Source organism: Excalfactoria chinensis, chromosome 29 (genome assembly GCF_039878825.1).
Source record: "Excalfactoria chinensis isolate bCotChi1 chromosome 29, bCotChi1.hap2, whole genome shotgun sequence".
Classification (NCBI taxonomy): Eukaryota; Metazoa; Chordata; class Aves; order Galliformes; family Phasianidae; genus Excalfactoria; species Excalfactoria chinensis.
In genome coordinates this window covers 647,689-666,321 of record NC_092853.1, presented here as the reverse complement: position 1 = coordinate 666,321, position 18,633 = coordinate 647,689, and the positions used below count along the sequence as shown (strand labels likewise).

Sequence of the window (18,633 nt, the reverse complement as noted above, 5' to 3'; positions counted from 1 at the left end):
CTCGGAGATGAAGTTCCAAAGCCCTGGGGGTGCCCACCGCTCCAGGCAGCTGCCCAGACCTTCCCACACCCCCTGCCATGCAGAGCTGTCTAACCCTGGGGCAGATCTGTCAGTGACATTCTTGATGAATTGTTTAATCTGAAACATAACCTGAAACACATTAACGACACGTAGCAATGGGAGCGTGCTGGTTTGAGCATCCCACAGAGAGTCAAAATCCTCAGGAGCTATTGGAACTAGCTCTGGAGCTCCAGGGAAAGAAGAAGGGAGAGGGAGGCTGAGGGACTGCTGGAAAGTGTCCTCCCTTCTCTCCTCCATAGCCAGGCTCCCTGAGGAGACAAAGTAAAGGGTGCAATTACTAATCATATCAACAGTATTGCCTCCAAAACACAAAGATGACCGCAGAGCTGAATGTGCACACAACTTCACTTTGTCAGTGGCCACTTTATCGTGATATAAACCAAGGTCAAACAGCAGAGCAAAATAAATATCCTAATCCATCCCCCAGAGCTGACAAACAATGCAGAAGGGAAAACAAGCAGCAAGCAAGAAGCTGTGCAATGCAGCATCATGAGAAGGCTCAATGAGCTCCACAAATAGGGAAACAACCAGCATCATGGCCAGCAATTCTCCAGCTCCCACAGAGCCCTGTGTTAACTCGCTCTGGACAGATGTGCTGTTATCTCAATCCTTGGAGACCCACATCAGGCACCAAATTGATGGTGGTGGCTGAAGCCAGCAGGTGGCTCAGCTGCACACAGTGCTTTGTGCACTGCCCTCATCTTAGTGGGATGGGGAAGAGCATTGGGAAATAAAGTACAACTTGTGGGGTGAAATGAAGCTATTTACTAAGAGAGATAAAAGGAGAGATGTAGTAGTTACCACTATATATCCATATAGATGGAATAGTACGTAAAAACTGATGCACAGGTGTCGGCGCTCAGTCGAGTTACAGAGCTCTCTTAGTTTCTTGAAGCATCGGAATAGTGTGTCTTTATTGTGCCCAGCACACATCTTACATAGCATTCACTTACAAGCAAGACATTCCTGTTCCTCTAACAGTTCCTCTAATCAGTTAATTGGTCCCAGCTGCACCCAAACAACAGTGACAAAGGAAGAAAGGTTTCTTAAGAGTAACAGGATTAACAACGCATATCAATGGAACCTCCTGTCTACTCTCAGGTGCAAACAGACACTGCTTGATCTTAGTCTCACACTCAGGTCTTCCAGGGTTTTGCAGTGATAAGGTCTACCAAAGTGTCTGATCTGCTCTTTGGTCACTCGCTCACACTTACATCTTCTACAAGTGGAGGATTGTATTGTTTGATTTGTGGATTTTGAAGGGAGTGGGAGAAACTGTTCTGATGGTACGTGAAAGTGCAGTTGTGAAGGGTAGTATATGGGAATATAATGTTAGTAATTTCTGTAATGATGAAAGGTTGGAAAGTGAAAAGGGTCTGGGGAGGACACAGGCTGAGGAAGGCAAAGTTGAGCAAGGTGTAACAGGGATGTCCTTACCAAGAGGTGAGGGATCTGGGAAAATGGATTGAGAAATAGCAAGGAATTAAGGCAATTGGGAAGGACAATAGCAGCTGTTATTGTTGCTGCACCAGAGCAGGGACTGAGGACCCAGAGATTCCCTCAGGGAAGAGGTAAGGGGCAGCATGGAAGGGCTCAGGGAGAGTTCCACCCCAGTTGGACCCAAAGCAGCTGGAGAAGCAGGGTAAAGATATTTACATTCTGATACAGGTGCCTCTTATTCTGTGCTACATCAAGATTTTTCATTATTATTACAGTAATAGCTGTAGAAGCTAAGCTTACTTTTGGGGGACCAAATAAATACAAGCTATGAGAGCAAGTAGGAATGCATGAATTCTTGTATATGCCAGGTTCTCCAAAACCATTACTTGGGCATGATGTATTGCAACAGTTGAATGTATGGGTTGAGGACACTTGGCACCCTCTGCTCTACCCAAATCCAAGGTAGTGTCCTCCACTGCCCGTGTAGAGAAGCTTTAACCCATTTCCTGATTCTTTGTGGGACTGCCTCCATGCTCAAGGATGCTCTTCTGCTCCTGCCTGTAGCACCGACAAGGGAGAGGGGGACAGCTGGGACATGGGGAAGCGAGCAGCGGAGGTCAGCGTGCTCTGCTGACCTTTTGGCTTTCTAACACAGCATAGCTGGGGCTGCATTTCTCCTCCTTCCTCTAGGCCATGCAAGACACAGCTTGACCTTGCTCTGTGCCTCTGCATGCATGGATTCCTGTATGCTTTCAAATACTTCCTACCTTCTACCTGCTTTTCAGTTTGTAAAGCCTCCAAGTAGGGAAGTTCCCATTTCACTCCCTGCTTCCCATCAGGCCCCTATTTTTCCTTAGGGGATCCACTAGGCAAGATGGACCTCTAGCGTCTCTTGTAAGGTTACCCTATGTTCAGCTAGTGCTTGGTTTGGTTTCTCACTTGTTCTGAGGCTTGTGCTACCCCCTGAACTACAGGACTGGGGTTTCTTTGTTGTTCAAACCCTTCCCAAGGTTTCTGTTGAGGATCTGCCTTCGGCTGAAGATGTCTTTAGCACAAAGCTGCTGTTGGCCCCTGAGCACATTCAGCACCTGCCCCATCTCCAGCTCTGAGCTCCAGTTGTGGTCTGTGCATGTGCACACTGCATTTCTCCTTGCATTTGAATTGCAGGGAGAGTGGGAACTTCAGTGCAGTGGTTTAACTGCAGCAAGGAGCTCAGCATCAGCACCCAGCTTGCTCACTCCTGCTCCTAAATAGAACAGGGGAGAAAATACACTGAAAAGCTGACCGCTTGTGGGCTGGGATCAGAACAGGACTGGCTGCCATCAGTAGCAAAGGAAAGAATAACGTACTGCCTCTTAGCCTTACTGTTGACAAATTAGAGCAGGGAGAATGAAAAGCCCTCGTAAAACATCTAACGTGATGAGTATTTCATGGCCCCTGCTGCCATCTATTGTCCTTTAGTGGTACTACCAATTCTTGCCAATATTCCCTTTTCCCAGTGGAGGTGGGTCTGTAGTAGTCTCCATCACTTGTTCTTTAGCTAAAATTCGTACATTTATACATGTTTGGTAGTTAGGTTAGAATAATCAATAGCTACAGAATTATAACATTGGTATCATAGACTATTCTGTTTTGCTAAGAGGCCCTCAGCAATAAAGGGATGACTTGGGGCCCCTGTATAAGGTGCCAGCTTTTAATTGGGAGGAATGCAACAGATACTCCTCTACATTCTTCCTCCCAAGTTTATCTCTATCCAAGGGTGCCAGATCTCTAGGAAACGATGGTCTACTGTTAAATGAGTATCCGTAAGAGATTTTATTAACTGGCAATATATGTTTAGTTAAGCCACGATTTACATTGAGCCAATGCTCAATATTTAGTCAAGAGTCGGGAAGATTGTGAACCTAAAGTACTCAGCCAATGAGGAACCAGGGCAGGTAGAGATCAGCGTTGGGTAATAGGGCATGAAAGAGTTAATGCTGCTTTGTACGTGCACTCCTGCTTGAGGGATGCCCGCCACTGCAATTGTGAATCAAATCTGCTTTATCAGAGATGCTGTCCTGATAAGTTATTGGGGTATTTCCAACACATCGGCACAGGTTGCCCAGGGAAGTGGTGGAGTCACCATCCCTGGAGGTGCGTAAGGCAAGTGCAGCTGTGGTAGTTCAGCACAGGGTTTGTTGGGCAATATTGGTGGTAGGTGGGGGGTTAGACTGGATCAGCTTAGCGGTCTTTCCCAACCTTAATGATTCCTTGATTCTATGATTCTCCTCTCAGTACCTCACATTCACAGGAGTAGCATGAAATATATCATGGATCTTCCCATGTGCAGAAAGTTACAGTGAGCCGGATCTGTTCCATAATAATCTTTTATTGGCTCTGGAGCATCCGCATCCAATTGGTGTGGATCCAGGGTGTCTCTTGAAGAGATCCGCATAGGCAGGAAAAGCAGTTGCTTAACTTCTGACACTGCATGGACAACCTGACTGCCCACCTCCCCAGCCCTGACATGCCTGCTCAGTGCCACCTCGTGCTTGCATTGCCTTTCCTTACATCAGACTTGTCTAATAAATTCTGCAGCTGACTTGGCTTTCCCATTCACCCCTGCACTTCTACAGAACATTCCACAAATGTTTCTTCTACCGTTCACGTGGGCACTCATCCAATCCAAGCTCTGAGCCCTTCTTTCTTCTTCTCGAGGTGTCCTTGGTTCTCATGCTGTTTATCTTGCTCCACAGCTGCTGCTCCGTGCAGTCCTTCCTGTATTCCCACATTAAGGACTGCCAGGAAGGAAGCCATCTGCCAACCCCCTTAGCAGCAGACTGCCAAGGAACTCCATACGTTCCCAGGAATGACAGGACGGTGCCAACTGCGCATACACAGCTATGGACTGATGGTAAAGCTCCAAACAGCCTGATGAAATGAGTAAAGGATGGCCATGGTGCCTGAGGGCGGTGGCTGCACTGGTGCTCAGTATTCAAAATGCCCATAAATCTACGCTGGGCCAAAGGAGACCAGTTTGAATATCTCATACAGTGTGTGCTGTATTGGAGGCAAAAGGGGGACACTGGCTCTCACCCCAAAGATTCCTGAAATTCCAGGCCATCCTGGTAGAGCAGGATGATGTAGAAATTATTGTAACGAATATTGTCAACCCAGTATCTTTCCTTAGCAGAACTCCTGGAGAACCAGAACTTCATGGCTGCTTTGAAACATCTGAAGCTGCACACTGCAGCCGGTTGGTCGGACCTGAAGGACGAACCCTTAGAAGATGCAGAAGTTCCTGGTTTACCGACAGCTGCAGTTTTGTGAGACAAGGAGGCTGTAAGGCAGGATCCGCAGCAACTGCTACTGAGCAGGTAATGGAAGCACAGCATTACATGAGATCCACCCGAGAGTGCTGAGGGAACTGGCGGAGGTGATAGCCGAGCCGCTTTCCATCATCTACCAGCTCTCCTTGTTGACTGGTGAGGTCCCAGAAGACTGGAGGCTTGCCGATGTGACTTCCATTTACGAGAAAGGTTGTAAGGAGGATCTGGGGAACTACAGGCCTGTGAGCCTGACTTCGGTGCCAGGGAAGGATATGGAGCAGATTGTGGTTGGGCAAGATGTAACTGTGAGCAAGTCACCAAAGAGCTTATCAGCTCTTGATGTGTTCTACCTAGAGTTCAGCAAAGCCTTTGACACTGTCTCCCACAGTATCCTCCTGCAGAACCTGGCAGCCTGTGGCTGGGGGTCGGCCTCTTCTCTCGTGTCTTTAGTGATAGGACTAGAGGGAATGGTTTCAAGCTGCAGGAGCGGAGATTCAGGCTGGACATTAGGAAATATTACTGATCAGAAAGGGTGGTGAGGACTGCCCAAGGAGGTGGTGGAGTCACCGACCCTGGGGGTGTTCAAGGAACGACTGGATGTTGTGTTCAGCAACATGGTTGAGTTGGAGCTCTTGGTAATAGGGGAATGGTTGGACTGGATAATCTTATAGGTCTTTTCTAACCTTGATGATTCTCTGATTCTATGATCATGCCAGTTCCCTGGGCTGTCCCTCACACTCTGTTGTAGATGCAAATGCAGCACAGGGCCTTTGGGAAATCCATGGCCAGGGAGTGTCCGTGATGCTACGTCATCTCTAATGCCTGTGTGCTACCTTCTGCACACTAATACCATAGATGAGCTGTCCTGTCCAATGATGCTTTCCAATTTGGATGTTTACTTCTGTTGTGTTCAACTATTGAGAACACCAGGCTGCAGGCCTGAGCTCTTGTTTGGACCACAGGGACACAGTTAAATGGCTTCCACAACTGCACTGTAGCACAAGGGGGATACAGAGTCTTTAGGATGGATGGGCGAGGAGACAAGGAAGTACGACTGCCATCTGTGAGAGTGCACTGAGCTCTGCCTGGGGATGGCAGAGCAGTCAGGTCAGAGCTAATGGAAATGGCAAACAGAGAAGACCAACAGTCTTTGGTCCCAGCTTCCTTACCAGGAAGAGCAAGTGGAAGGTGCCCTCTGCAGACAGAAGGGAGTCCCGTGTTGTCAGGCCCTTGTCCCCTTGGGGGGCCTTTTTCACTCCAGTATCTGCTGCAGCGACAGCACAACAGGAGAGGAGAGGTGCTCTGCTGGATCTCATACTCACCAGCAAGGAAGGGCTGGTGGGGAATGTGAAGGTCAAGGGGGCACCAGGCCACGTGTAAAATACAAATGGATCTCTATCTTTTTTTTTTTTTTTTTTTTTTTTTTTTTTTTTAAGCTATAAGTCTGAAAGATGTTCATTAATGCCAATAAAACTGAAACAAGGAATTGAAGACAAAGATAGAAATAAATGAAAACGTGTTAACCCTTCTCAACATGTGTAATTCTCACGAGTCCTGTTCCATTTTAAGCTGTAAATATGAGTCTTTGAGGGGATTTTATGTCTTTTTTTGATGCCTTCAGGCACAGGGACATAGACAGCGGTGCCAGTCCCAATGCCCTGTGACTAAAGCCTGGCATCTGTCTAACTCATTTCTTGTACAAATATTCCCTGCGAAAGACAAACCTCAATAGATGCAGCTTGGACATGGCATGCAGTTGATCGCTGTGTTTTACTGTTCATTCAATTGCATCACCTTTCCTTCTGTTTGTTGGCCAAAAAAAAAAGGAGAATTCCTTCCTTGCCCACGTGCAGCTGTTTCTCTGAGGAAAGCCAGTGGGAGTTGGTGCAAAGCAGGTTTAACACTGAGCTGCTGAATGCAGAGAAGAGTGATGTGAGGAAAAGTGATGCAAGTCCCATGGGGCCAATGTGAGTAGAAATGGGGTGGGGAGGCTGAGGAGGACCTTTGTCCACACAGTAACACAACAGAACTCATTGGGAACATTCCGGATTGATACCAGTTGCACAGTGCTGCTTTAATGTTTTGTTTAAACTCAAATATAAATAAACAATAAACGCCTGCTGGATTCTTGCTCTTTAAGCTCTCTCCAGATACATCTCCATTTTGCTGAACAAGTTCTGTAAACCTGAAGAAGATAACAGGAAGGCACAAGGCACAGGAGGGCTCTTCAGGTTATAATGGGCCCCAGCGCGTATTTGCTGCTGAGTCCATCAACCTCCAGTGCAGAGAGAAGTTTGCACAAAGTGCTCAACAAGGCAAAGTCAGAAGTAACAGTGAAGTTTCTTGGAGTATTAATGGGTCCAGTGAGGGCCATTACCAAGCAAGCTTTCCAAGGGACTAGTTAGAGAAGATAATTGGAAGATAGGACTACAGGCAATGAAAGGCACTGGCATGGTGGCTCAGATGCTGAGAAACCCCTGCTTTGCCTTATGAAGCAGAAAGGCCAAGCCCTGATCCCCAGACCCTTGGCAGGGAGAAGCTAACGTTGAGTAAGGATCCTTCCTGGGGCAGTGGGTTGGACGTCCGTATGATGTTAAATGAAAGACATGGGGACAGAAGATCCCAGGCTCTGCATGGGGTGCAAGGATGCTGTGATGTTCATGTCCCATGTGTGCCCTGTGTTTCATTGCAGGATGTGGGATGTGAGAAGGGCCCAGTCTGAACAAGCAGTCAATCCCAATGAAACTCTGAACTTCAGATCTCTCAGTTCCAGTGCCCCCCTTTGCACACCCTCCCATAGTTTGATGTCCTTTATGTTCTGTGGTGCCCAGAAGTGCACCCAGTGCTCCAAGTGAGGCTGTAGCAATGCAGAGCAGACAGGGACGATCCTTTCCCTCACCCAGCTGGCAATAATTTGCTTTGTGAGCTCCAGGGGACAGTTGGCCTTCCTGGCTGCCTGGGCACACTGCTAACACACTCAGTTTGAGGTTGACCAGGACCCCCAATCCTTTTCAGTCAGACCACTCTCCAGTGTCCCATATCCAGTCAGTGTGTATGTCCAGGGTTGCCCCTATCCAGGTGCACAATCAGGCACATATTCTTGTTATGCTTAATGCTCTTGGTGCTTAGTACCAACTGGTACCCACTTCTCTCACTTGTCCACATCTCTCTGCAAGTCCTCTCCACCCTCAGTGGAGGCAACAGCACCTCCTCATCTGGTATCATCAGCAAACTTGCTCAGAACATCTTCTAGTCCTGCATGCAAGTCATCCACAAAAACATGAAAGAGAAGTGACCCTAAAATGGAGCCCTGGGGAACCCTGACAGTGACCAACTACCAGCCCGATGGAACCCACTGACTATAGTCCTTTGGGCCTGACCTGCTGGCCAACTGCTCAGCCACCACGTTCTGTTTCTGTCTAGCCATATGCAGGACATTCTGTCCAGAAGGGTGCTGTGAGAAACAGTATCAAAAGCTCTACTGAAATCCTCAAGGATAACACCAACTGGCTTCCCTTGGTCATCTAAATGGATAGCTGTGTCATAAAAGAACCTGAAGTTAAAAAGGACCGGCCCATCGGGAACTTGTGTTGGCTGCGACCAATGACAGAATTGTCCTTCAGCTGTTTTTCCATAACTCCCACCATCATTTTCTCCATAATCTTACCAGGCACTGGAGTGAGACTGACAGGTCCATTATTACCCGTGTCATCTTTCTTGCTTTTCCTTACCATGAGACAACATTTGCCAGCTTCCTGTCAACTGGCCTGACCCCAGACTTATTTAGATGCAATTGAAATGAGAGCCCAGAGAACACTAAGGTGTCATCAGTGAAAGAACGTACATGTGCCATAGCTTTGCAATGCCTTGAACACCAGAGTATGCCACAGATGGAGCAGAGAGGAAGATCTGCCTCTTCTGTTGTGAGCTCATCCATTTGGTAAGGAGAATAAAGCTACATGATACATGGGGACTGTGTCTCTGCTTTGATCTGCTTTGCTCGCAGGGGAAACATGCGGGGGGTTGCTGTCATGTCAGTGCTGATAAACTCACTTTCTATTTAAACTTTTTTCCTCTGTATACTCTTCCACTATTTGTACCCTAAACTTCCACATACCCTCAACTACAGTTCCATATGCCATTAACAATTACACTTTCTTATACCATCAAAAGTGTTTGTCAAACAATACAATTCTTTAGTTACCATACCAGATATCTTTCCCTTAACAGTCTGTATTGTTCAGTAATAAACACCTTGCAACAGAACCAGCACTGATTGGCCCACCTCCCTCACACACATCCTTGCAAGCAGAACACAGTATTACATAATTGGGTTGACACTCATTATAAATCATAATAAAAGAGGCTTTTGAAAATATGTTGAGAGTAAAAGGAAGACTAGGGACACTGCACGTCCCCTACTAAGTGAGGGGGGTGTTCTGGAAATGGGGGATACTGAGACGCTGGAGATACTGAAGACCTACTTTGCTTCTGTCCACAGTAAAAAAACTCTCCCTCAGGATTCCCAGACCCTGGAGCTTAGTGAGAGGGTCTGGGGAATGGAAGACTTACCTTTAGTCTGGTCCGTGAGCGCCCAGGCCACACTGATGTTCTTAAAGGTACGGGACCTAAAGGGATGTATCCACAGGTGCTGAGGGAGCTGGCAGCGGTGATTGCTGAGCCACTCTCTATCATCTTTGAGAGGTCTTGGGGAATGGGGGAGGTGTTCCTGAAGACTGGAGGATAATCAGTGTCACTCTGGTCTTCAAAAAGGGCAAGAAGGAAGATCCGGATAGTTACAGGCCAGTCAGCCTCACCTCTGTCCCTGGAAAGGTGATGGAACAGCTAGTCCTGGATGCCATCTCCAGACATTTGGATGAAAAGGATGTTATCAGGAGTAGTCAGCATGGGTCCACCAAGGGGAGTTCATGCTCAACCAACCTGGTAGCCTTCTATGACTTTGTAACAGGCTGGGTGGAATGGGACGAGCTGTGGATGTTGTCTATCTTGATTTCAGCAAGGCATTTGATACTGTCTCCCACAAAGGTATTCTTGTAAAAAAGTTGAGAAAGTGTGGGATAGATGAGTAAATAATGAGGTGGGTTGAGAACTGGCTGACTGGCAGAGCACAGAGGGTCAATCGTTGGCGGTGCATTGGAGACCTGTAAGTAGCATTGTTCCCCAGGGCTTGGTGCTGGGGGCCCAGTCTAGTCCAGCATCTTCATCAGTGACCTTGACATGTGGATAGTGGCCACCCACAGCAAGTTTGCTGATGATTCAAAGTTGGGAGGATTGGCTGACACAGCTGAAGGCTGTGCTGCCATTCAGCGAGACCTGGACAGGCTGGAGAGCTGGGCGGTAAGAAACCAGATGAGGTTTAACTAAAGCCAGCGTAGAGTCTTGCACCTAGGGAGGAATAATTGCATGAACCAGGACAGGTTGGGGGACGAGTTTCTCTGCAGAGATTGACATGAGTATCCTGATGGGCCACAGGTTGGCCATGAGGCAGCAGTGTGACCTTGTGGCCAAAAAGGCCAATGGCATTCTGGGGTGCATGAAAAAGAACGTGGCCAGCAGGTTGAAGGGGTGATCCTTCGCCTCTAATCTGCCCTGGTAAGGCCTCATCTGGAGTACTGTGTCCAGTTCTGGGCTCTCCAGTACAAAAAAAAAAAAAAAAAAAATACAGGGATCTCTTGGAATGATATATACGGACGGCCACAAAGATGGTGAAGGGTCTGGAGCATCTTCCCTATGAAGAAAGGCTAATTGAACTGGGACTGTTTAGCCTTGAGAAAAGAAGACTGAGAGGGGACCTGATCCAGGTCTATAAATACCTGAGATGTGGTATCAAAGTGGCAAGACCAGGCTCTTTTCAAGAGGAAACGGACATAAAGTGGAGCACAGGACATTCTGCACAAATGTGTGGAAGAACTTCTTTACAGTGAGAGTGACAGAGCACTGGAACAGGCTTTCCAAGGGGGTTGTGTTGTCTCTTTCTCCAGAGATGTTCAAGGTCTGCCTGGATGTCTACAAGTGTGCCTACCTGGTGTAGGGAACATGCTTTGGTAGGGGGGTGAACTCCATGATCTCTGGAGGTCCCTTCCAACCCCTACGATTCTGTGATTCTGTGAGTATTGGGCACCTGAGACCGCAGAGGTATTTGGCTGACCAAATACATGAGCTCACCAGATGCAGAGACAGATACTTCTGTATTCCCTATCTATTACAAATTCCAGGGCTTAAGACATTTCACAGCTGTGACACACCTACATTCTCTCACTGATGATATGTTTGTTTATTCTGGGCTCTCATTGGAATGGCAGTTCCCTGGGGTCTCCAGCACATCCCCAGCCAGCTGGCAAATGCAGCTGAGGACATTCAGGAAATCCATGCCCTGGTAGTGACAATTCTCGCTGGACAAATTTGAGCCCCACAATGGGTCTTGTACCTGTGTGCCACCTTCTGAACACCAGTACCACGGTGTAGATGCAAGGCCCAGCCAGGCTAAATCAAAACATAATTCTGGAAGGGGATGCTTTTTGAAGAGTCTTTACACTAACGAGAAGACCACAAACATTCACTCAGTGAGGTGGAAATCACTGTATATTTGCAGGCATTAGGTCTTGTTTGTCTCACAGAGACATGGTGGCATGATTCCCACCTATGAAGCAAAGCAGATACAGACTCTTCATGATGGATAGGCAAGGAAGATGAGGAAAGGCTGCTGCCCTCTGTGAGATACACTGAGCTCTGTCTGGGGATGGCAGAGGAGCCAGCAGTGAACTGATGGAAAGGGCTCAGAGAGGAGAGCGTCAGATTCTGTTCCTTGCGTCCCAATCAGGAAGAACAAGAGGAGGGGGACAGGCAGGTATCTGAGTTACAGCTGGGACAGAATTGTTTTCTTCAGACTGTCTGCTCTGGTGCAGTGTTTTGGTTCTAGGAGAAAAACAACGTTGATAACACTCTGATGTTTACATCTGCTGCTAAGTAGTGTTGTACAGAGCCAAGGCCATGGTCAGTGGAGGGCACATGGAGCTGGGAGGTAACAGATCGTGCACAGCTGCCTTGAAGTGGCCAAAGGGATGTTCCGTACCAACTAAGAGCAAGTAAAGGAGTATTGAAAGGGGTGGGAGCTCATCTTGTTCTCTTCTGCTGCCCAGGGCCCAGCTGGGCATCAGTTTGGTGGTGCTAAGCAAGTGCTTGTGCATCAGATTTTACATAATATTCCATATAAATGGATATATTGTGATAACTATTACACCTCTCCTTTTATCTCTCTTAGTAAATAGCTCCATTTCAACCCACAAGTTGTACTTTATTTCCCAATTCTCTTCCCTATCCCACTGGGAAGGGGCAGTGCACAAAGCACTGTGTGCAGCTGAGCCACCTGCTGGCTTCAACCACCACCATCATTTTGGTGCCCGATGTGGGGCTCCAAGGATTGAGATAACAGCACATTGGTCCAGAGCAAGTTAACACAGAGCTTTATGGGAGCTGGAGAATTGCTGGCCATGATGCTGATTGTTTCCCTCTTTGTGGAGCTCGTTGAGCCTTCTCAGGAAGATGCATTGCACAGCTCCTTGCTTGCTGCTTGTTTTCCCTTCTGCACTGTTTGTCAACTCTGGGGCATGGATTGGGGAATATATTTTGCTATGCCATTTGACTTTGGCATATGTCGCGATAAAACTGAAGTTTTGTGCACACTCTGCTCTGCGGTCGTCTCTGGGTTGTGGAAGCAATATTGTTGATATTATTAGTAATTGCACCCTTTACTTTGTCTCCTCAGGGAGCCTGGCTATGGAGGAGATAAGCGAGGACACTTTCCAGCAGTCCCTCAGCCTCCCTCTCCCTTCTTCTTTCCCTGGAGCTCCAGAGCTAGTTCCAATAGCTCCTGAGGATTTTGTCTATTAGTGGGATGCTCAAACCAGCATGCCCCCACTGATATTTGTCCTTAATGTGTTTCACGTTATGTCTTAGATAAAACAATTATTAGAGAATGTCCCTTAGAGATCTGCCCCAAGGTGAGAAGGCTCTGCAAGGCAGGGGTTGTGGGATGATCTGGGCAGCTGCCTGGAGCAGTGGGCACCCCCAGGGCTTTGGAACTTCATCACCAAGCAACTGCATGATCCTGAGAAACTGGCAGAATACTGGGGGAAGGTCTGCTGTGGCCTTGGTCATCCCAAACAGGCACGAATGCCTGCAGTGTGCAAGGGCCTGACCCACACCTAATGAGTTGTGTTCAACACTCTTCAGCGTCCACAAGGGGAAGAGAGCTGGATCTGCTGCAGCCTCTGCAACTCCTGGCACAGACCCTGCAGCAGCTCCAAGTTTCTGCTACACGTCCTGCGTTTGCTCCAAGCTCTGGACAGATCCTGCTGTCACTACACCGCTCATGAAGAGCTCTGCAGTCACTCCTGCTACAGGTCCTGTAGCTGTTCCAAGTATTGCCATGAGAAAATGAAACAAATTCCACCCAAGGGAGGTGCACTGTGCCAGGAGGTACAGCCCTGTGGTCGCTCCAACCCCTCCAATGAGCCCAGTGGCTGCTCCAACTTAGTCACAGGTCCTGCGGTGATTCCAGCTCTGGCAATGAGCTCTGCAGTTGCTACAACTCCTGCAACAGCCCAACAGCCACTTCAGCTCCTACAAAGAACCTGGTGGCTGGTAAAACCCCTGCAAAAGGTCCTGGACTTGCAAACCGATATGCATTGGGATAAGAACTGCATATGTTGTATACGTGTGAAAATATACTAAATAGATTATTTATGTATAAATACATTTGTCATAAGTATTATCCTTTTCATTTTCTCTTTATCTCAACCCATGTAAACCACAGCAGTGCCCCGAGTCACTTACTGATCTCCTCTGGACTTTTCAGTCTGACCCGTTCATGCAATGAAGAGCAACAGAAGATCTCGAGGTCTTCTCAGGGAGCAGCTCCTGAGGTTTATTCCTTACACCAGCTTTGGAAGAGGCCTCCAGTTCTCTGGTCCTGCACTGAAGGGGCCTCTTGTTACAGCAGTGCCAGCAAGGAGACCAGCTCTGACACAGCTATTCATATTGCTGGCTACTGACTGCAGCCCTGGAGTGCTGCTGTAGAGACAACAGGACTGTTGTGAGACACACAAGACCTTCAGCACAAATGAGAGAACCTGAGAGCACTGTGGCAGTGGAAATAGAGCAGGACTGAAAAGAGCACGTTGTGCTGCTGTCTGTGGCTGTACCTCCCCCAGGCCCAGACAAGGTAGGAAGAGAGAAGAGCTAAGGAAAATATATTTTGAAAGATTTTTAGGTATCTCTTAACCTATTCAGGGAATCTGGTTCCATGTTTACATGAGCTCTTGAAGTGAGAAAATGCAAATTAGACAGGAAAGTAGTTGTGAAATAATTTGCATCTTCTTTGCCGATTACTGTATCACACAAAATCAAAAATGCAAACACGAATAAAACATAAAGAACCATCACAGGGAATCATGTGAGGAAGATGTGCATTTCCTGGAAGCTGAAATAGTGCATATAGCAACACCTTCCTGAGAGAGTGCTTGATCTCCCTGTTCCTCATGCTGTAGATAATAGGGTTCAGTGTTGGAGGAACCAATGAGTACAGAACTGCAACCATTAGATCCATGGATGGGGAGAAGATGTAAGGGGGCTTCAGATGGGCGTAAAGGACAGTGCTGAGAAACAGGGAGACCACGGCCAAGTGAGGAAGGCATGTGGAGAAGGCTTTGTGCCTTCCCTGCTCAGAGGGCATCCTCAGAATGGCAAGGAAGATCTGCACATAGGACACAACTATGAAAACAAAACACCCAAAGACTAAACTGGCAACAAAAATGATAAGCACGACTTCCCTGAGGGAGGAGGCTGAGCAGGAGAGCCTGAGGATCTGGGGGACTTCACAAAAAAATTGGTTCACAACATTCCCATGGCAGAGAGGCAGTGAAAACGTACTGGCAGTGTGCAGCAGGGAATTGAGAACCCCAGCACCCCAGGCAGCTGCTGCCATGGTGGCACAAGCTCTGCTGTCCATCAAGGTCCCATAGTGCAGGGGCTTGCAGATGGCAACGTAGCGGTCATAGGACATGATGGTGAGAAGGGAAAACTCTGCTGAGAGGAAGAAGTAAAAGAAAAAGAGCTGTGCAGCACATCCTGCATAGGAGATGGCCCTGGTGTCCCAGAGGGCGTTGGCCATGGCTTTGGGGAGAGTGGTGGAGATGCAGCCCAGGTCGAGGAGGGCCAGGTTGAGCAGGAAGAAGTACATGGGGGTGTGCAGGCGCTGATCGCAGGCTACGGCTGTGCTGATGAGGCCGTTGCCCAGGAGGGCAGCCAGGTAGATGCCCAGCAAGAGCCAGAAGTGCAGGAGCTGCAGCTGCCGCGTGTCTGCCAACGGCAGCAGGAGGAACTCGCTGATGGAGCTGCTGTTGGGCATCTGCTGATCCTGGGCTTGGAGTCCTGTTCAGAGTGCAGAAGATAATGACAAATCCAGACCATACTCAGAGACACTCCTCCTGCTATAATATTAGATATTTTCATTCTCCTACAACAGTGTACATTTAGCACCATTACTTGCAGTTATTTTCATGCCGTTCAGCATTCCTTAAGCAGAAGCAGCATTTGGAGCTCTAACCTTCCTCTTATTTTCTTTTATTATCCCTTCTCCCTGGATATTTTCATCTGTTTCATGTCTCATATCTTTACCCCAACTGCTCTTGTAGCCCCAAACCCAGCCTCTGTGCCATTCAATTCCAGTTTGAAAAAGCTGCCTCTTCGCAGGTTAAGTGAATTATTTTTGTCCGCTGAAAATGATGATAATCTCAACTGGTTCCATCCTTTGAGAAGGAGGAGACTGACAGCACATCATGTGTGACTGTTCACAAAACATGCAATTGATTGAAGAAAAATTCTCAGAGCTGTGACAGCCCCTTATAGATTTCTGCCCCCAGTCCTTTCTGCCTTCCCTCAGAACAGGAAATGAAAAATCCCTGCCTTGGCTCTCCTCTTGCAAAGCACCCTTACAAACATCCTGTTGTGCAGTGGAGCTGTGATCCCCTACCCCAGGCAGCAGCTGTGGCAGCACAAGCCCTGCCGAGGGGCCCCTTCCCCCCACACGTCTCCCCCCGCACAGCAGGGACCCTGCTCTGCAGGACAGCCCTGGGCACCTGCCTGCAGTCCCATATGCACAGCCTGCAGCCGTGCTGGGACACGCTGCCCTCAGGGCTGTGCTCTGATGCTGCAGCACAGAATCCCTCAGCTGGAGCAGAAGGCTTTTTACACAGTTAAGAAATGTGCAGTGCCTGCAGCCAGATCTGCTACAAAATGTCCCAGTTTATTCAGTCCTCTATGAAAAGCAGCTCGTGGTCTGCAGTGAGACCTACCGTGTCATGATCTGTCAGCAATGCTCCTGCAGTGAGCTCACAGCCTGCTCACACCTCACACATCCTGTATGCTCTCTCCCCTTTCTCTCCTCTCCTTCTGTCACCTGCAGGCTGTGCTGTGCACAAGAGCTGCTCCTGGGCACAGCTTTCTCTCTGCAGCACCGCCCACTTTTATGAGCTCCCTGTGCCCCAGGAGCCCAGCCCAGCTCTGCACACCAGAGGATTTGAGTTTCTCTTCCTCACTGCTTCCTCTGGAGATTTCCCTGGGGCTCCAGGGCTGAAAGCTCGTGATAGACAGCAGGGTCATCTCTGAAAAAGGCACGTGGATGTCAGATCAATTTTTCAACAAATTCCAGATTTCAGAAGCATGGTTTGGAGTTGTGGAATCAAATTATATAACCTGGAGTTAGGCTATCAAGCAGGAATGCATGTATTCGGTGCTTGGTGCAAAGGGGATCACTGCTGTCTTGCACACCAGCAAGCAGAAGTGTTACATATTTAAAAGCCCAGATGACACATATTCAACAAATTTCCTGGAACTCATCTACAAATTCATTATTTTCCAGGAACTCATTTACATTCTGCTCCTCTCCCAGGCACATGCACTGTTTGTAGCTGGGTTTTACCTCCAGTGGTCGTGGAGATGTAATCAGAAGTCTTCCTCGCAAAGCCTCAAAGTCTTCCTCACTCTGTCCTTTTTTCCTCACGTTTACTCATGTTTGATAGAAGTAGTCTGGTTCTGGTCGGCTTCTTCCATTTAGTGTGCAGGATGCTCTTCCCTTATCAGAACTGCGCATCCTACTTGGTTATGGGCCCACATACCTAACCTCTAACTTTGAGATTAACTCTTTAACTATATCAGGTTGTACTAACAGATTGTATTTGCCTCGCAGAAGTGCAAATGCCTCATCTGGAAAGCTCTCCTCCTGGCCCTTAATAAAAAAGACACACAGACAAGGACAGGGACTCTCTCACTTCCCCTTGGCAGGGCTGTCATTCAGCTGAGGCAACCAGTGCAGGTGTCTCATCTCCAGATGTAAAACCCTGGGGTTGAAAGGAGATTCACTTCCCCACAGACCCAGGGGAGGTGGGACTCCTCTTGGCTCGGAGCAGATGTGCAACAAGGAGTTGCCCGCATGCGTGAGTCCCTGGTCTGAATCCTTGGTCTTTCTTAAGATGGAAGTTACTTGCTCACACAGGCACTCAATGAGCACAAGGTGCCTGTGCTACTCATAGATAAGGAAGACTAGGGAGATTGTGGGTCCCCTACGAAGTGAGGGGGGTGCTCTGGTAACGGGAGATGCTGAGAATGTGGGAATACTGAAGGCCTTCTTTGCTTCTGTCTGCAGCAAAAAGGCTCTCCCTCCACAAGCCCAGAGCCTGTAGCTTAGTGAGAGGGTCTGGGGAATGGAAGACTTCTCTTTAGTCAAGGAAGAGGTGGTCCGTGAGCGCCTAGGCCACACCAATGTTCATAAAGCCATGGCACCTGAGAGGGTGCATTTGTGGGTGCTGAGGGAGCTGGCAGAGATGATTGCTTAACCCCTCTCTATTATCTTTGAGAGGTCTTGGAGAATGGGGGGGGTGCCTAAAGACTGGAGGATAGCCAGTGTCACTCTGGTCTTCAGTAACGGCAAGGAGGATGATTTGGGTAATTACAGGCCAGTCAGCCTCCCCTCTGTCCCTGGAAAGGTGAGGGAACAGCTTGTGCTGGATACCATCTCCAGACAACTGGAAGAACAGGAGGTTATCTGGAGTAGTCAGCATGGGTTCACCAAGGGGAGGTCATGCTTGAGCAGCCTGGTAGCCTTCTATGACTTTGTCACTGGCTGGGTGGATGGGGGGAGAGAGGTGTATGTAGTCTACCTTGATTTCAGCAAGGCATTTGATACTGTCTCCAACAATATCCTTATAACAAAGCTGAGGAAGCGTGGGATAGATGAGTTGACAGTGAGGTGGGCTGAGAACTGGCTGACTGGCAGAGCACAGAGGGTCGTCATTGGTTTGCAGAGCCAGGTTGGAGACCTGTAAGTAGCGGTGTCCCCCAGGGGTCGGTGCTGGGTTCGGTCTTGTTCAACATCTTCATCAGTGACCTTGACAAGGGGATAGTGGCCACCCACAGCAAGTTTGCTGATGATTCAAAGTTGGGAGGATTGGCTGACACACCTGAAGGCTGTGCTGCCATTCAGTTAGACCTGGACAGGCTGGAGAGCTGGGCGGTAAGAAACCAGATGAGGTTTAACAAAAGCAATTGTAGGGTCTCGCACCTAGGGAGGAATAATTGCATGCACCAGGACAAGTTGGGGGATGAGCTGCTGGAGAGGAGCTCTGCAGAGAGGAAGCTGGGTGTCCTGATAGACGACAGGTTGGCCATGAGGCAGCAGTGTGCCCTCATGCACAAAAAGGCCAATGGCATTCTGGGGTGCATG

The 18,633-nt window shown here is 48.4% G+C and overlaps 1 protein-coding gene and 1 long non-coding RNA gene across 2 annotated transcripts; one reads left to right on the top strand and one right to left on the bottom strand.

The window, feature by feature from the left end:
* Nucleotides 1-1,268: 1,268 nt before the first annotated feature.
* On the top strand, nt 1,269-4,871 carry LOC140263358 (uncharacterized). Its single transcript, XR_011905900.1, has 3 exons — nt 1,269-1,367; nt 4,260-4,417; nt 4,694-4,871. It is a non-coding gene; the product is annotated as an uncharacterized lncRNA (long non-coding RNA).
* A 9,376-nt stretch (nt 4,872-14,247) lies between these two features.
* LOC140263373 (olfactory receptor 14J1-like) lies at nt 14,248-15,261 on the bottom strand. Its single transcript, XM_072358253.1, has one exon. It carries the CDS (start codon nt 15,259-15,261, stop codon nt 14,248-14,250), a length of 1,014 nt encoding a protein of 337 aa, XP_072214354.1.
* Nucleotides 15,262-18,633: the final 3,372 nt, after the last annotated feature.

Coding starts and splice junctions, on each gene's coding strand:
- LOC140263373 (XM_072358253.1), bottom strand. CDS start 15,261: ATGCCCAACAGCAGCTCCATCAGCGAGTTCCTCCTGCTGCCGTTGGCA.